Source organism: Salvelinus sp. IW2-2015, linkage group LG7 (assembly GCF_002910315.2).
Source record: "Salvelinus sp. IW2-2015 linkage group LG7, ASM291031v2, whole genome shotgun sequence".
Classification (NCBI taxonomy): Eukaryota; Metazoa; Chordata; class Actinopteri; order Salmoniformes; family Salmonidae; genus Salvelinus; species Salvelinus sp. IW2-2015.
Window position 1 is genome coordinate 6280466 of NC_036847.1, and position 18914 is coordinate 6299379.

An 18914-nucleotide genomic window follows, 5' to 3' on the forward strand; every position below is an offset into this window, starting at 1 on the left:
GCTGATCGTCCTCGCAGTGGCAGACCACGTGTAACACCTGCACAGGAMCAGTACATCCGAACATTACACCTGCGGGACAGGTACAGGATGGCAACAACAACTGCCCGAGTTACACCAGGAATGCACAATGCCTCCATCAGTGCTCAGACTGTCCGCAATAGGCTGAGAGAGGCTGGACTGAGGGCTTGTTGGCCTGTTGCAAGCAAGGTCCTCACCAGACATCACCTGCAACATCACCTATGGGCACAAACCCACTGTCGCTAGACCAGACAGGACTGGCAAAAAGTGCTCTCACACGAGTCGCGGTTTTGTCTCACCAGGGGTGATGGTCGGATTCGCGTTTATCTTCGAAGGAATGAGCGTTACGCCGAGGCCTGTACTCTGGAGCGGGATCAATTTGGAAGTGGAGGGTCCGTCATGGTCTGGGGCAGTGTGTCACAGCATCATCGGACTGAGCTTGTCATTGCAGGCAATCTCAAAACCGTGCGTTACAGGGAAGACCTCCTCCTCCCTCATGTGGTACCCTTCCTGCAGGCTCATCCTGACATTACCCTCCATGACAATGCCACCAGCCATACTGCTCGTTCTGTGCATGAWTTCCTGCAAGACAGGAATTTCAGTGTTCTGCCATGGCCAGCGAAGAGCCCGGATCTCAATCCCATTGAGCACGTCTGGACCTGTTGGATCTGAGGGTGAGGACTAGGGCCATATCCCCCAGAAATGTACTGGGAACTTGCAGGTGCCTTGGTGGAAGAGTGGGGTAACATCTCACAGGAAGAATTGGCAAAGTCCATGAGGAGATGCACTGCAGTACTTAATGCAGCTGGTGGCCACTGACTGTTACTTTTGACCCCCCCCCCGTTGTTCAGGGACACATTATTCAATTTCTGTTAGTCACATTTGTGGAACTTGTTGAGTTTGTCTCAATTGCTGAATCTTATGTTCATACAAATATTTACACATGTTAAGTTTGCTGAAAATAAACAGTTGACAGTGAGAGGACATTTCTTTTTTTGCTMAGTTTAATTGGTACCTTTTCATGCCTTGCCTTTGGTATCTGCATTACAATGTGAACATTCAAATATTTTTAAACCCACTTAAGGAAAATAATGAACAGATACATCCTTGGTGTGAGTGTTTATTACATTTCATTTATCCATAATCAATTAATTTGCCTAACCCTTTGGGTTATTACATAGCATTGCTTGTCAAAATACATCTCCATTGTTCAATGCACTCCTTGAATACATACATATGCATTTGTATATACATATGCATTATTATGCACAACCAACCTGCATAAAAATATACATGAAAAATGACACCTTAATTCTCTTAGTCTTCTTCCCATATTTGAAGTCTAAAAATAACTTACTTTAAAAATCATACTGTTCTCCCACTTTCAATAAATTAGAAAGTAAAATACATGACCAAAAATGGTTTAGATGTTCATCCAAAATATTAATTTAAAAAAAGGTACAATAAACTACCTTTTTGTTTTATTTTCAGGCATCTCATAGGTCAGTTTTATTGTGGTGTTAAATTAAATAAAAACACACGTTTGCATTGTCTGCCAAGTCCCTGGTTTGGCAGCAGCCACTGGGTCCTGTGAGACGAAGGGTAGGGGGCATGATGACAATTTGGGCCAGGGGGCTGTACAGGAAGGAGGGTGCAACGTTACAGAAGGTTCACTATAGAAATGTACTGTGTAGAACAGACAGGATTGTCTGTCATTTTGWATAGGAAATCATGTCYGCTCTATTCATCACATTGGTCTCCAACATTCCAGACCTTTCGCTTCAATGAATACACCCCAGTATTCTTCTCCTCGGTCTTCGTCCTATATGGCTACGGCACGTTCCATCAATTCCTCACATCACATCTGCMCGCTTGTCCCTCACTTTGTTCCTTAGTTTAGTCCTGGCTTTGAATGCCGCCGAGTTGAACAGATGCTGTGAGAGGAAAATAAATCAACAGGTTAGACTTACACCCTTCAAAATAAAGAATGCCAATATGGAGGGCAGTCCTGTGAAGACTAGGCAAACTCATAACATTTCATGGTACTGCTAAATCAAAACGGACCAGTACATTTTGTTTAACCAACAATCATTTACACMAAACAAAAATAAACGCAAAATGTAAAGTGTTGGTCCCATGTTTCATGAGCTGAAATAAAAAATCCCTGACATTTTCCATTCGCACAAAAAGATTATTTCTCTTAAATTTTATGCAAACATATGTATTTATTTTTTACATCCCTGTTAGTGGGCCTTTCTCCTTTGCCAAGATAATCTTTCTACCTGACCGGTATGGCATATAAATAAGCTGATTATAAACACCATGATCATTACACAGGTGCACCTTGTGCTGGGGACAATAAAAGGCCACTTTAAAATGTAGTTTTGTGTCAACACAATGCCACAGATTTTTCAATTGGCATGCTCACTGCAGGAATGTCCRCCAGAGTTGGTGCCAGAGAATTGAATGTTCATTTCTCTACCATAAGCTTCCTCCAACGTCGTTTTAGAGAATTTAGCAGTATGTCCAACCGGCCTCACAACTGCAGAGCACGTGTAACCACACCAGCCCAGGACCTCCACATCCGGCTTCTTCATGTAGTGGATCGTCAGTGGGGGGCTTCTCAACAGTATTTCTGTCTGTAATAAAGCTWTTTTGTGGGGGAAAACTCATTCTGATTTGCTAAGCCTGGCTCCCCAATGAGTGGGCTGGCTGCTAAGTSGGTGGGCCTATGCRCTCCAAGGCSCACCCACTTGGCTGCACCCCTGCCCAGTCATGTGAGATCCATAGATTAGAGCCTAATGAACTCATTTCAATTGATTGATTTTCCTTATATGAACTGTAACTCAGTAAAACCTTTGAAATTGTCGAATGCTAAGTTGATATTTTTGTTCAGTATAATTAGACAGTGGAGATCTCACATGAAATGCACCATGTGGTTGGTTGTTGAACAGGTATGTGTCAGGTGAAGTGGGTATTTGTCAGTGGTCGTGGTTTCATGACAAAGGGMTATGTGCTGGTGGGAGGTGTGTTTGGAGACAGTCATAGGACATGGGGGTCACCTTCTCGAAACGGGAGATCTTGCTGGATTTGACAGACGAGTCCAGTATCTGGGGGGGTCCCAGGCCAAATATGTCCCTCAGCAGCGGGTTAAACTAGAGACAAGACCAGGCACACCATTTAAAACTAGCCATTTCCAAAGGATAAATAAGGAGGCAAGCAAGCATCACAAACCTTCCAGAAAGACTTGATTAGAACATTTGTTGCAGAGATAGTCTCTTTATAGCATAGATATCAACTATATCCTACCAACACAGGTATAGACCTAGACMTTTGATCAAACCTGAAGATGGTGTCTCACTCCAGACTCCAGCACCTCTTTGAAGGCGTCGTAGACCCTCCTGCGCATCCAGCTGTCGATGTAGATGCCCTCCACACCAAAGCGGATGTTCTCCTCGGAGAAGTCCTCATTCTGCACGACGTTGGGCAAAAATGGCATTCAAAAAAATCCAACATTACACATTTCTCTCACTGACTGACCAATGGTCTCCAGTTACAGTGACTGGTCTGGTGTGATTTAAAAACCCTCGAGCAATGTTAGAACCTTGCACCGGTTAACGTTCAGGGTGACTCGTGGTCCCTCACCTCTATGTAATGTAACACCTCTCTGAATATGGTGCGCTGTTTCCGCCTGTCGTTCTTGGCACGGTGCTTGTTCCCGTCGGTGGCCAGGCCCTTCAGGCACTCGCACAGCGTGTCGCTGTCTTCAAACTCAAATTCCTGCACAGAAAAACAAGGATCAGCGGGGATATTTCCCCCACTTCCTCTCCACGGGCTCTACATTGCCTCCATATTGTGTTTGAGCTGCCGAGCGAGTAGAACCAGGGCCTGTTTTCACAAAGTGTCAGAGAATGTCGGTGCTGATCTCAGATCAGGCCCCCCTCCCCCATGTAATCATATTCATTGTGATCTAGAAGGCAAAACTGATCCTAAATCAGCACTCCTACTCAGATGCTTGACACATACAGCCCCTGGTTGTTCATTAGGCAAAACATACCCTGTCTATATCTCTTCCCAGTTCAACCAGCAAGGCTATGGTCATCCCAACAGCTATCCTGTAGTTCACGTCGCTGCTCTCCAGGCAGGCCTGTAGCTTGGGTAGATGTCTGCGCACAAGAGGAGACCGAGGACGTGAGCTGAGCAATGTGGCAGGTTATATATTCAGATCCCGGTTGTGTCTCAAATAGCACCCTATTCCCCATGTCGTGGCCATACAGTGCACTTCTTTAGTCAAATATGCAGGGCAGGACTACGGCACTAAATGGGGAACGGGGGGTGTCATTTGAGACGCAGCCCCTGTCGGTCTGTGTGTGTCACTCACAGGTCCAGCAGCACAGTGAGGCGGGAGGCGGGGCAGAGGGTGACGAGCAGGGCCCAGGCATGCAGGGCGGCGCTGTGGAGCCCAGGGGCACCGGCATTGGGGGTGGGCAGGGTGCCCTCGCGGTTGGGGTACGACATGGTGAACACACTCTCCAGGTGACTCATGGATTTCACCAAGTCCTGCCACAGAGGGAGAGAGGAAAAAATAATGACAGAGACAAAAAGCGAGAGAGAGAGAGAGAGAGAGAGAGAGAGAATTAACCATGCATTCAGACTCCATTTCTGGATCTTGATTTTCCATACTACATCTCTTTTCCAGCTACAGAGAAATAGAATGAGAAGGATTTCTAGAGAATCTCACCTCTCCGTCTTCCGCAGCAGAAACGTAGCAGCACATACCCAGCGCTCGGGCACACTGCAAGAGGAAGAGGGATGAACAACTTAAAAAAAACGCTGACTTACAAAGAAGGCACTCTTAGTGGAAAGACGGCCGTCGACAACAGGAGTGTGACGAAGGCCAATGGTGACACTCACACTCTGGCGGGCGGCCARACTGGCACAGCCGTCAATCATGATGGCGCTGAGGACGGGCCGGAGGATCTTGAAACCCTCCTCGCCCTCGTCCCCCCCGCCGAGCTGCACACACAGCTGGGCACACACTGTGGCCGCTGCAGCCTGCTCCTCTCCACCACCTGAGAGAGAAGAACGGAGAGAAGGGACAGAAACAGAGTAGAGGGATGGAAAAGGGTGGAGGGGTAAGATCCCATTTTACAAGCTCGACAAGAGAAGTCAGGCTATCGCAGGACTTGGTCAATCAGAAGATTAACTGAATTCGTAGAGCCTAAAGTCAGACTCGARGAAGCTCCATTTTTGGATAGAAATAGTTACATTTCAAGCCAAATAAAAAGGTATGGTAGAGCAAGTGTAAGTCCTAATCATCTTTTCAAGTTTTTACTCAGGCCAGCACCACCTAAAGTGATGTACGTTTGACTATATTTACCACCGTAATTCATAGACCACAACCCACACACAGTGCTGTGGTGTCTCACCCTTGCGCAGGCTCCTCTCCAGGCAGTCGCTGACGGTGAGGCGCCGCTCTATCAGGAAGTCATAGAGCAGCTTGGAYGAAAAGGCCCCTCCCAGAGAGCTTAGGGCTGCCAGGCGCGTCTTTGCACTGAGCGGGACGGGAGGAAGGACCACGTCAGTACGTCTCTACACATCTCTGCCTAATGCTGTCGTTACGAGAGGACAACTCGTACACCATCGTTGGAAGTATTCGCACCACTTGACTTTTTACAGAGTGGGATTAAAATGGACTTGTCATTTTATTTGTCAACGATCTACACAATATACTCTCTCATTGTGTCATTTTTTTTGTCAACGATCTACACAAAATACTCTCTCGTTGGAAGATTTGTAAAAAAAAATATCTATTGATTAGATAAGTATTCAACCCCCTGAGTCAATACATGTTAGAATCACCTTTGGCAGTGATTATAGCTGTGAGTCTATCTGGGTAAGTCTAAGAGCTTTGCACACCTGGACTGTACAATATTTGCACATTAGCTTTAAAATTCTTTAACCTCTCAAGTTGTTTGTTGATCATTGCTAGACCTCCATTTTCAAGTCTTGCCATCGATTTTCAAGCAGATTTAAGTCCAAACTGTAACTAGGCCACTCAAAAACACTCAATGTCGTCTTGGTAAGCAACTCCAGTGTACATTTGGCCTTGTGTCCTAGGTTACTGTCCTGTGGAAAGGTGAATTTGTCTCCTGGTGTCTGTTGGAAAGCAACAGACAACCAGGTTTTCCTCTAGAATTTTGCCTGTGCCTAGCTCCATTCCGTTTCTTTTTATCCTAAAACCTCCTTAGTCCTTGCCAATGACGAGCATACCCATAACACCATGCAGCCACCACCATGCTGATGTGTTGTGTTTGCCCCAAACATAATGCTTTGTGTTGAGGACAAAGTCAATTTCCGCGCTACATTTTTTACAGTTTTACTTTAGCGTCTTATTGCAAACAGGATGCATGTTTTGTAATATTTTTTATTCTGTACAGGCTTCCTTTTCACTCTGTCAATTAGGTTAGTATTGTGGAGTAACTACAATGTTGTTGATCCATCCTGTTCTCCCATCAGCCTTTCAACTGTTTTAAAGTCACCATTGGCCTCATGGTGAAATCRCTGAGAGGTTTTCTTCCTCTCCGGCAACTGAGTTAGGAAGGACGCCTGCGTCTTTGTAGTGACTGGGTGTATTGATACACCCTCCAAAGTGTAATTAATAACTTCACCATGCTCAAATGGATATTCAATGTCTGCTTTATTTTATTTTATTTGTACCCATCTACCAATAGGTGCCCTTCTTTGCGAGGCATTGGAAAACCTCCCTGTTCTTTGTTGTTGAATCTATTTTTGAAATTCACTGCTCGACCGAGGGACCTTACAGATAATTGTATGTGTGGGGTACAGAGATGAGGTAGTCATTCAAAAATCATGTTAAACACTATTATTGCACACAGTCCATGTAACTTATGTGACTTGAAGCACATGTTTACTCCTGAACTTATTTAGGTTTGCTATAACAAAGAGGTTGAATACTTWTTGACTCYAGACATTACATTTTTTATTAATTTGTAAACATAATTCCACTTTGACATTACGGGATATTATTGTGTGCAGGCCAATGGCAAACAAGGTAAATTAAATAAACTTCAAATTCAGGCTTTAACGACAAAACGTGGAAAAAGTCAAGAGGTTTGAATACTTTCTGAAGGCACCGCATGTTCCTATTGTCCATTTAGACAAGTACTAGCAACATCGGTGGCTTTCGTTTTTTGTGCAGTTAGAATGTGTACAATAAGTCCTTTCGTAAAAACATTTTAAAACCTGTGAGACGCACCTTTTGTCCATCAGGTTATCTATGCATTGTTTCAGCTTGTCCTCTGTCTCCTCCTGGGCAGTCTGTTCATCTACTGGTTCACCACCTCCCCCTGTGGTGGACAAGATACAAGGCAATGATGCTGTCCTCTGTGTGTGTGTGTGTGTGTGTGTGTGTGTGTGTGTGTGTGTGTGTGTGTGTGTGTGTGTGTGTGTGTGTGTACCCACCAGTGGCCTCGTCCACGACCGAGGCGCTCTCGCTGGCGCTGCTGTAGTGACTGAGCACGTCAGACGCCAGCTCATCATCACTGGCACCCGACTCACCCTTCACCCCATTCCTCCCGCCTACGAGAACGAGAGAAAGAATTGAGAGAAGAGGAAGTGAGAGCAGGGACCGGAGGGGGGCAGGGGAGGAGAGAAGAAGAGTGAGCTCGAAGTGAACCACGTCTGTCAGTGGCTCAGCTGTTGGTGTCCGTCAGTAATGATATCCCAGGAACCGCTCCTTATAGAGAGCAGGYTCTATTCTGCCCCCGGTGCTGACACGAGCACACCCACGTAGCTAAACTGGGAATGCTGGTCGCGTTGTTCCTGCGCCCAAGAAAGCGAAGGTAACTGAACTAAATMACTATCGCCCCGCACCACTCACGTCCGTCACTATGAAGTGCTTTGAGAGGCGAGTTAGGGACCATAACACCTCCTTACACCCTAGACCAGGGGTTCTTAAACTTTTCCAGCTTGATACCCAAATGAGAAACTAACCGTCCACCCYTGACCCAAATCGTCCTCCATAGGCCCAAACTAAGACATAATTGTGTAATTATAGATGTATTCTCATAACTCGTGACCCACCTCTAACATGCCCAGGGCTGACTGGTTCCCGAACGAGTTTATGATATCGCCATTTCACTGCACACTGCCCTATCCCACTTGGACAAGAGAAATACCTATGTAAGAATGCTGTTCATTGACTAAAGCTCAGCCTTCAACACCACAGTACCCTCCAAGCTAATCACTATGCTCAGGGCCATGGGTCAGAACCCTCCCTGTGCAACTGGGTCCTGGACTTCCTGACGGTCTGACACCAAGTGGTGAAGGTAGGCAACCACACTGATCCCCAACACAGATGCCCCACAAGGGTGGCGTGTCCACAAGGGTGGTGTGTTCAGCCCCCCTCCTGTACACCCTGTTCACCCATGACCGCGTGGCCACGCACTTCTCAAACAAAACCATCAAGTTTGCTGACGACACAACAGTGGTAGGCCTGGTGACCAACAACYACGAGACTGCCTACAGGGAGTAGATGAGAGCCCTGGCAGACTGGTGGAAGGACAATAACCTCACCCTCAACAAAATGAAGGATTGTGGACTACAGGAGACAGCAGAAAGCAAGCCCCRATCCACATCGACTGGGCCGCAGCGGAGAGGGTCAAAAGCTTCAAGTTTCACYGTGTGCTAATCACTAACCACCTGAAACGTTCCCTTCACACAGTATGGTGAAGAAGGCCCAACAGCGCCTCTTCAAACTCAGGAGGCTGAAGACATTTGGCTTGGCACCTAAGACCCTCACAAACTTCTGCAGATGCACAAACGAGAGCATCCCGTCAGGCTGTATCACCGCCTGGTACGGCAAATCGCACCATCCGCAACCGCAGGGCTCCCCAGAGGTTGGTACGGTCAGCCCGACGCATCACCTGGAGGCACACTGCCTGCCCTCCAAGACGATCAAAAGGACCTCAGCTACCGAGCAAAGGCCTGTTCACCCGGTTAACATCTAGACGGCGGAGACAGAGGTGCATCAAAGCCGGGACCGAGTGACTGAGAAGCAGCTTCCATCTCCAGACCATCAGCCTGTTAAGCAGTCAACACTAGCAGCCCTCCGCCCAGTACCCTGCCCTGAACCTTGAGACTACTGCCCTGTGTACATACAGTCACGGAACACTGCTCACTTAAATGTTTACATACTACACGGAARWTACTGTATTCTGGTCATGGRTCGTCCTATGTAATTTATAGAATATTTCTGGATTATGTGTATTTTTTGGTTTTGTTGCTAGGTATTACTGCATTGTTGGAGCTGGAAGCACAAGGATTTCYCTGCAKCCGCGATAACARCTGCAAATCTGTGAATGCAATAAATGAATAACCTTTGATTTGATTCGACTGGCACTGCCAGTAGCACAGCTACCGGACTGTGGCCCTAACCTGACAGGTGGCAGAAACACCATAGTCTCCATTACATTATTAACATTMGACTGGTTCTGCACTGTCTGCTGCTGTACTACTGATACCAACTGTTGGGCAAATGTTGATTTCCTGCCTGAATTCAAAGTGAGGGACGGCTCTTCAGGCCAKGCTCTCACAAGTCRTTCAACTTGTACATGRGCTTCGATTAAATCAACAGTATTRCTGGTAAATTGGATAACATTTGACTTGTAATTTTCCATCTTGATGGTTCGTCTACCATGGAGGGCTTTATGGATATCAATGAGATCCATGACCTCAGTGGCCCTGACACGGGTATGACCTGTCCTCTTCCTACAGTACTGTTCGCCGAAGAGGCCATAGTTTCCATGTTCCATAGTGAGGTTGTAGCCTCTGGGTCACACTGACACGACCTGCCTGACCCCCATCCCACACAATGACCGRCCGGGTCACTGCAACGACTATGTGACTGGCCCACGGTAATCCTGACAACATTAGAAAGCCCTGAGCCAGCATGGGAGCCTAACCCAGTTCTGGCCAGGCTGACCCCCCCCCCACAGCCCAACCTCCCCCACACACTTCTACCTATATCTCTGTCCCACAAGCCCAGCCAGTCATCTGGCCTGCCCCATCAGAGAGAGCMTTACTGGAGGAAAGTTCACCGGGCTGACAGACCTGGACGGAGGGAATCCAGCGATTCAATCCCCTTCCTGTTCAATGGCTCTAGGGCTAGGGGAAGCCTTTAAAATAACATGTCTGAGAATAACTTGGGTAAAAACACAGGAGGAACTTTGAGGCATGAGCTGATGACAACAGTACTGTAGTGTATATAATAGTATGACCTCCAGGCTTATATAATATGGGCTCCCGAGTGYCYCAGCTGTCTAAGGCACTACATCTCAGTGTWAGAGGCATCACTACAGACCSTGGTTCGATTCCAGGCTGTATCACAACCGGACGTGATTGGGAGTCCCATAGGGCGGCGCACAATTGGCCCAGCGTCGTCCGAGTTAGGGTTTGGCCGGGGTAGGTCGTCATTGTAAATAAGAATTYGTTCTTAACTGACTTGTCTAGTTAAAGGTTCAATTAAAAATAAAATAGTATGACCACATTTACTATGAAGTCCACAGAGAAACAATGACTTCCAGGAAACACGTCCATTCATTTTAGTTTCTATTCTACAATGACTGCCATTGATCTAATTCAATAAGTGTCACTCACCTCACCACTCTGTTCCTAGTGATCCTGAGTGGGCCTTTATCAGTCACGTGACTTACTGGTGAGCAACCTTGACCCCCCCCCGGGGAGTGCGTGCCTGTGTTCCGAACCACCATGCACGTGTCAGCCCATAGCAATCACTCAACGTTTCCACAACTGACTGCAGTGCACCTCAGTCATGCCAAGGGGAGGCGCTTGAGTGGCAGGGCTTCTCTTCTCTCCATACGTCCAGTGAGAGGAAAAGGGCGGGACCTCATTGTCGTAACCACGCCCCCCCCCCCCCTTACTGGGGACCATACTGTCTCTCACATACCAGCATGGGCTTCCTGTGCCCACATATAGACTTAGTCTTGGCCAATTGGGTCTTTAACGCAGCTTTTCATAAGCAARTTCCCGGCTGCTCAAGGTTAAAAAAAACTAAGTCAGATTCTGGCACATCACAACATGACTGGAATTACAAACAGATTTCTCTGAGGAAAGAACCTGAACCATAGAGCATCAAAACAACACAGGGTGTARGCGATAGGAAAGCTGACGAATGGTAATGCTATGGTTTTGAGAGAGTGCCATGCAGCATTCTGAATGAAGCCTCTATGAGAAGAGTGAGGTCAGTGAGTTGGCTAACATGGCATCACAATCAGGGGAGGGGTGGGGTGCAGAGGGGAGGGTGGAGCTGGGAGTATCCATCTGGTGATACAGCGTTAGCAGGACATAGGGGGAGAGAATGCTGGGAATCCTGGGACATGAGACCAGCTGAGGTGATAGGCAGGGAAAAACATACAGGAGTCAACTCCCAGAAGACAAGAGCTGTGTTCAAATACTCATACTAACCACACTAACCATACTATTCGTGACATAAATTGAGTATATAGTACTCAATTGGTCATAGTATGGATATAGTTAGTATGCCAAAAGTTCCAGGATGTTGTACTAAATTCGCCAAAATATGAAGTACACAAGCAGGTGGACACCATTTCCATGCTTTTAGGGCCCATAATGCACTTCTTCAGCAAATGGGCATGGCTTCACAATTCTCCGATTTGAAGAAACCGGCAGAAATTATGCAGCCAAAGTCTGACGAGAGAYTGGATACYAATTCATTGCTTTAACTAATTATGACAAATGTTAAGAAACTGTTGAGCAATGTAATAAAGTAATGACTTTTCAAATMAGTTACGTTACACGTTGTTGGCTGAATTTGTTAGCTACGCCATCCTTATGAACCACATAGCTTTACAGCAGTAATATGTACCGGTATGTTGTTAGCTAGTTACCTAACGTTAGTTGACAACTAATAATTTGAWWWTTTRTTTTTTTTTTTACTAATAATTTGAACTTGCCAGGCAGTATATTAATTATAATCTAACTAACCAACGTTTATTGACTTGATTATTCACGTCATTCTTAGCTAAGTGGTATAGTCGTTGTACGTTCTCAATGGACATTGTTAATTCCTGCTATCTACTCCAATTTCAGAGCACTCTCTTCTGTGTGTGCCAGAGTGCAGAATAACGGATGAATTTACGAACGCTCATTGAATATATGACAGTAAATGTTGGCAAAAGAAAGCGTAATTAAATTGTTGCCAGCAGCACAGTTACGGTCACCAACACTCTGGATAACAAACAGTCTAACCAGCTCTGCCAGGGCGAGTAAAGTGGTCAGAGTGAGTTCTGTTCTCTCATTTGTGTCTGGAAATAGCTAGCAAGCTAGCCAACGTTAGCTTGGGTGCTTGACTGCCGCGGTGAGGTCAGAAAGCTCAGATTAACCCTACTCCTCAGCCAGAGAGCAAAACACTCTGAATTTACAAACAGACAATCTGACAACGCTCTGGATTTACAAACGCACTCTGGCACTCCAGATTGAATTTACGAACCCACCCGAAATCGTAAAATGTCTAGCTAGTCATTTGTTATGCTAACAAGCTAGCAAGAGGTTGCATAGCAACAGCATCAACTTCCAGGTAGACAGGCGGAGCGCTAGTACGCTCAACTGAAATGATACCGATGGTTTACAGTACACTAAGATGAACTAATAGTATATAGTATGTAGTATATACCCATTAAGTATGTAGTATACACTATGCTAGTATGGGTATTTGAACACAGCTATAGTTAGGAATGGTTGAAAGCAGCTACTACACCTGTAACGTCATGGGCCATGCAAGACCATATTAATTGTGACAATGACGTCCAATGGTAAAGAGGTGTTAAGTGGATGGGGAAGTATTGGGATGTGATGGTCAAACGGGAATAGTTGACAGATGGCCATAGGCATAAAATGGGTCCAGGTGACAAATGAGGAATAAGGTTTGAAGCAGGCCAGGGGTTGGAGCTCTGCTGCGTTACCTTTGAGAGACAGGGGGCCCTTGGCTGACAGCTGCAATTGTAGAACCTCATGTCGGAGAGAGCCTGTAAAAGGGGTTCAGGTGGASAGGGGAGGGGTGGATGGATGGATAGCAAGTTGGCCATGGGTGGAGGAAGAGACTTTTAGACAGAGACTAAACCTCCTCATGTTGCTTTCAGAAATGTATCTCTTGCTTCCCCCAGACAGTCTTCTCTGTAAACCCGTCAGAACATTTTCTACAGTTTGATAATTCTCATAAATGGAACATCAATAAGATGAATTCTGCCATCTTTAGTATTGTCATATGGAGAGTTCTGTGTGTAAGTGTAATATATACTATGAGATTAGTCTGTGTTTGTGATAAACCTGGATTTTACTTGGGAGATGGCTAGCTAATGCATTCTAGTTGAGCATAAGTTCATTATGATTCATAATTTGAGGTTTCCACCACACTACTGACATTTGGCCACCTGTACATCTGGCAAATCTGAGTTCCAGCTTCAGCAATCCGACACAGGGAAGCACCCAATGGCATGCGCCTCTTCTCCCCCTCCATATCATTCTCAAAATCCATTGGATGAGAAAGCCGGAAGTCCTTCCCCTCTGATCTCCTCCTCCAATGGATTTTGAGAAGGAGACGAGGACGTGAGGAGTACGCAATTGAAATCTCTGCCAAGTCCACCGGGGATGTGTTGCGTCAGCATGTGATGTGCACTACCCACATCAAACCACAATTTACCAGGGGCGGCGAGCAGAACGCCCTGCTAGTTATATAGCTACAAGCTCTGGCAAACATGTGGTCGGCACAAAATAGGTATAACGAAAAGKCACACACAGTACACAAAAGCATTTGTAACTGTATGTTCCGCATTCCGATCTAAACGTGTGAAATGTGACAGCATTGCCGGTCAAAGGACCAGGKTCGAGTCGTGTTGGCCCATCACAGGCAAATGACCTCACTTGAGACATTTTCAGAGACTGACACGAACCCTGCTAAAATTTATCGCAGGAACAAGCGTTTTACCATTCATGCTTGTCTAGCTTTAGAGCAGACTTGCCACTAACGTTATMTTACACTATGTTGTAATGTCACTTWGAATGATCAAGTGGTAAATTATACAAACCCAAGTTAGCTAAAGCAAGATAAATTGGATAGTTAGGAATGCAAAAAATAAAACAATGCATAGCATACAGATATGTCTTATAGCCGTTATGTGTTAGTATCAAAGAAATTGACATTCAATAAGAAAATACTGTAATAGCTAGTAACTTTGTTCCATATGCTGATCAATTCTGGCAGTTGCACAACACTTAGCTAACTACCTATGCCATCTTAGTTTGTCCAGTATAGAAGATATTAGCCCTTCTACTACACATGATCGTGTGTTGGTAAAAAAAAGGTTAGCAGTTAGCTTACACTTGTTCGAACCACGTTTCCCTTTTTTAATCCTTGGCATGTCGCCAGTCAGGTTTCTTCACCACTTCCCTTCCAATTGTCAGCAGGGCACCACCGGTGTCAGTCTTTTTGAACACAATCCCAGATGATATTCAAGTTCTTAGTTTGTGCGATGACACCAGATTTCCAAAACAAATATAGCCAAAACTTGGCTAGCCAAACTAACAATACACCCACGTCGTGTTTTCAGTGGCACCACGTTTCAGCCACCACGGCAGACAATATCATTGAGTTAGCTCTTACAACTCGATGAATGTCGTTTTCTTCAATGTTTCAGAATATATTATCTGTGATTGTCTCCGGGTAGCCGATATCTAATGCCAGGTTGAGATAGAAAATATTTGTCAAAGTGTTTGGGACAGAGTATCGAGCACATTACTGTTTCAAATTCCACCATCTTCTCCTCAGTAACCGCTTTCCAGACCGGACATGCTCCACCTCTTTTTAGATATTGTAGGCGAAGTTGGGTATTGTAGTCATATGATGATTCTCGCTCAAGTGCCCAAAGCATAAATTCATCTTCGATTAAGCTACAGTGCCCACAATACCATACATTTAATAAAGCCGTTTGGATTGTCTGTCTGAGGATTTGTGTGGTGAGGAATGTAAATAACACTAGCAGTTTGAAACGAATTTATTGGTTTATTTTGTGCCTTTTATCGTGTTTAATTATTTATAGAATAATTTACAAACAACACAATCTCAGTTAAAAGGACAAAAACACAATGCATTAATCAATCTCCATTGACTAWCGCATGAATAAACAGTGAATATAGTCCATACAAATATGTCAATCGTACTCGCAGTTAATGAGCACATTTTAGCAAATGAGATCAGTGGAAGATAATATTTAACTTCGATCTAGTGGAGTCATATGATGACATGAAAATAGTGACCTCCAAAAATGCAAAGCAATTTCTACAAATGTTAAGGCATTCCACAACAAAGGGAAAGGTGTATTATATTGTGAATCACACCCTATATTACAAGGAAAATATAAGGGTGCTTGTTACAAAAACGACATAATTACCTAGCTATTCAAATGAAGGCCTTCACACGTCCCAAAACAATGAGACCATATTTCCAAAACAATGAGACCATATTTCAGTAGTACAGTGGAGATGCAAGACCCCGAACACCTCTTTAAGTTACTTTACAATAGTCCCACTTCTAGTTTCTAAAGCTTTCTTGTAAGATTTTTTGGCCATGTTACTGCATATCATCAGTGATATAGTGGTGAAAAAAATTGCTGTGTAAACTGATCGCCGGTTCCTGTGAAAAAAAGTAAAGGTCTCTTTACCTTCAATGAATTTTTCCGTAAAAGGCGGATAATTTGTTGAAGGGAAAAGAAGGGGATGAGCTGCGTTTACCCTCCACTACACACCGTGTATTGTATTGTTACGTTTCAGTTTGTTGGGAATGTAACAACTAAGATCACTGTACAAGCCTAATGACATATATCACAATTTGGAATCATATGGAGAGTTTGGTCCTGTTGATATATAGTATTAAGTTAGTAATTAGTGAACATTTATGCAACACACACGTCATTGGGCCACTAAGCCTGCAAAATGCACGTTTAAATTCAACATCTAATTAGTATTAGAAAGGAGAAAACAAGTTTTGCACACTAGTCCTGTTCAAGCGACATCCTGCTTTGTCTCTTGGTTTACATAGCACGTTATGCTGCTTTTGAGGACCAGTCAGCGATTTCCCTGTCCTGTCCTTCCAACCGTATGGCTCATTCATACAACTCACTGTGTTCTGAGGACCATTAACACGCTTCAGATAACAGGAGTGAAAAGCCTCATCATCAAGGGTTCAGCTGTGTTTATAGTTGTGTTGAGTTGTGGCTGCAGGCAAGGCCACACACACACTCATAACCCGTTCTCTGTTGCTAAAGAAGCCTTGCAGTCCTTCAGGTTTGAGTGTCACTGCTCGAGGTAAACACAAGGGGGCAGCATTGCTCTGATAGACTGATAGACTGATCTCTGGTGGTCAGTGGGAGAAGGTCTGTCTAGTCAGGTCACTGTCCACTGGCACACAGGCTGATCGCATAAGCTGGCTGTCCATTGAGAGACAGATTTACTGGCCAGAGTAGTAGTTTGTAGGCATAAAGGTAATCTTGGTGACCACCGCCTTCGCTGCCTTCTTCCTCACCTCCGCTTGAATGGGAGTTCCATTCTCGGCGTATGGCGCATCCACGTAACCCATGGCAATGTTCTGCTTCAGGCAGGAGGAGGGGCAACCACTYGTGACCTCACCTGAAGAAAAAAAACAGATGAAATGAAAGTCGAATCTAATCTCAACAGCAATCCACACACAGCTGCATTTCAATGGACATTTCAGTGTCACATTTGGGCCTAAATAACACTACAGTGTAGGCCTATCAGGCGTGGCATCCTGATCCTAAGTAGGTATGATAACATTTTTACATATGATTATTCAAACTTCACCACAGTGAAAATACATAGATTGTTCTTGTATTTTGTCGTAGCTAGTAGAGATCCTCTAACTGACCTATGACCTTTCCCTCTGGGCTGAGGTTGGGGGTGTGCTGTCTGACAGGGGGTCCCGTGGACATCTACCCACACGCTTCCTCGCTGTCTTCACCTTTATCTGGGGGAGAATGATCTCCGCACCGGGGAAATCCTTCGCCTGACGCAGCCGCTTTCCTGCAAYTCCATCAAACAACCCAATGAGCACAAACAGAGACACAAACGCAGACATACACCAACACAAACACTGATGCACACACACACACACAAACATACACACACAGACCCACACACGCACACAAACATACACAGACACACACACACTAATATGCTCTATAGGGGAGTGTATAATTTTGAGGAGTCACCTTTAGTCCACAACAGGGTTGCCTCCACAGGGGTAGTAGTCTCATCGATGTCGTTGCCATAGAGACAGAGGCCTGCCTCCAGCCTCAGACTGTCTCGCGCTCCCAGTCCGGCCAGCTTGACCTCACTGTTGGCCAACAGGTGCTCAGTCAGGGCCACTARGCCAGACTTAGGCACTGAGATCTGAGGAGGAGGAAATGTCTAATACTTTAAAGGTTGCTTCACAGGGAAATAAACACATTCTTGTGTACAAAGGCCTACTGCTTTCAGACAAAGGATACTTGAAGGAAATGCACACAAGAACATCCACCTTTACTGAAGTACTAAGAAAGAGTGAAAGAGACACCTCCACTCCATCSTCTCCGGTGTAGCCACAGCGGGTCAGCCTGCAGCCCTGGATCCCAAACACTGTGGCCAAGGTGCTGGTCATGAAGGTCAGCTTGCTGAGGTCATCTGTCAGACCCGACTGGAGCACCTGGGCCATGGAGGGACCTGAGGAGGACATGTACAGGGTTGTATTCATWAGTGCACACTYTAGCAAAATGTTTTTCAAATGGAAAACGAAAACAAGTGTTTCTTATTGGACAAGTTCAGTTACTCGCWCCCTGTTTCAGTCTGTTTTCTTCCATTTGGTGCCTAATGAATGCGACTCAGGTCAAACACTACTTTAACACAGGGCCACGTTCAGGAGGGCACAACGTTGTGGAACCTTCCGATATAAACATATCGAGTAGAACTGTTGCCATAAGAGAACTTCCCTTGAACAGCAATCAAACGTTCCTCCAGAAACTCCAGATCCACATCATGGCCAGCAGCTTTAAACTCGGCCAGTCTAGCCTACAGCAAGCACAGAAAGRATCAGATAAACGAAACACATACAGACATGACATATTATCAAAGCATTACAAGTCCATCCAAGACTTGGATGTCTGCGGACTACTGACCTTCATGTTGGCGGAGTCCTTGTCTGCACAGCCAGCGTTGGACACCACGTAGAGGTAGCCATGGTCTGTCTCGGTGACGATGAGATCATCATTAATTCCTCCCTTGTCATTGGTGAAGGGGGTGAGCGTGCCCTGGAGATGAAAAAAGTGGGAGGAGAATGTGTGTGTGTGTTATGTGTGCTTGTGTCTGTGTGTGGGCATGCATGCACGTGTGTGCCTTTCCTGTCAGACATTTTTCWCACCTGGTTGTCCTTCAGCTCTGCTARGTCTCCAGCAATCATAGACTCCATGAATTTCACTCTGTCTCTCCCATGGACTTTGCTCTGATAGAGAGACACAAAATGGATGCTGTAGCCAATACAATATGCGCCGGATATCTGACAGTTCCCAAATCTGCATAGTGAAATCCCTRTCACCTGTAACATGTGGCTAGACGTCGAAGATGGAGCAGTGCTGACGAGTGTGCATATGGGAGTTGATGTGGCTGTCTTTGTACTGGACAGGCATGCTCCAGCCAGCAAACTCCACCATCTTACCTCCCTGGTCCAGATGGAAGTCAAACAGAGCAGTCTTCCTCATAGAGGCCTGGCTCAGAAAGAAAACACTCGTCAT

The 18914-nt window shown here is 45.4% G+C and overlaps 2 protein-coding genes across 3 annotated transcripts; both read right to left on the reverse strand.

The window, feature by feature from the left end:
- Nucleotides 1-1124: 1124 nt before the first annotated feature.
- LOC111966271 (interferon-related developmental regulator 2) lies at nt 1125-14946 on the reverse strand. 2 transcript variants are annotated; one of them, XM_023990775.2, is made up of 13 exons: nt 14459-14897; nt 13044-13106; nt 7504-7620; nt 7298-7388; nt 5448-5572; nt 4933-5090; nt 4760-4813; nt 4400-4578; nt 4076-4184; nt 3664-3798; nt 3362-3490; nt 3081-3173; nt 1125-1952 (listed from the first exon to the last, which is right to left on the reverse strand). In XM_023990775.2, the coding sequence occupies exons 1-13, from the start codon at nt 14496-14498 to the stop codon at nt 1872-1874; spliced, it is 1374 nt and encodes a 457-aa protein (XP_023846543.1). In that variant the 5' UTR covers nt 14499-14897; the 3' UTR covers nt 1125-1871. The 2 variants fall into 2 exon arrangements, with proteins under 2 accessions (XP_023846543.1, XP_023846544.1); XM_023990776.2 differs by lacking the exon at nt 13044-13106 and having other exon boundaries at nt 14459-14946.
- Nucleotides 14947-15116: 170 nt separating this feature from the next.
- LOC111966272 (aminomethyltransferase, mitochondrial-like) lies at nt 15117-18914 on the reverse strand. The gene is given in 10 exon segments (XM_023990777.2): nt 15117-16761; nt 17018-17083; nt 17086-17172; nt 17361-17541; nt 17705-17850; nt 18096-18195; nt 18303-18434; nt 18545-18625; nt 18719-18733; nt 18735-18914. Coding segments are annotated over 10 exon segments (1167 nt in total). The 3' UTR covers nt 15117-16582.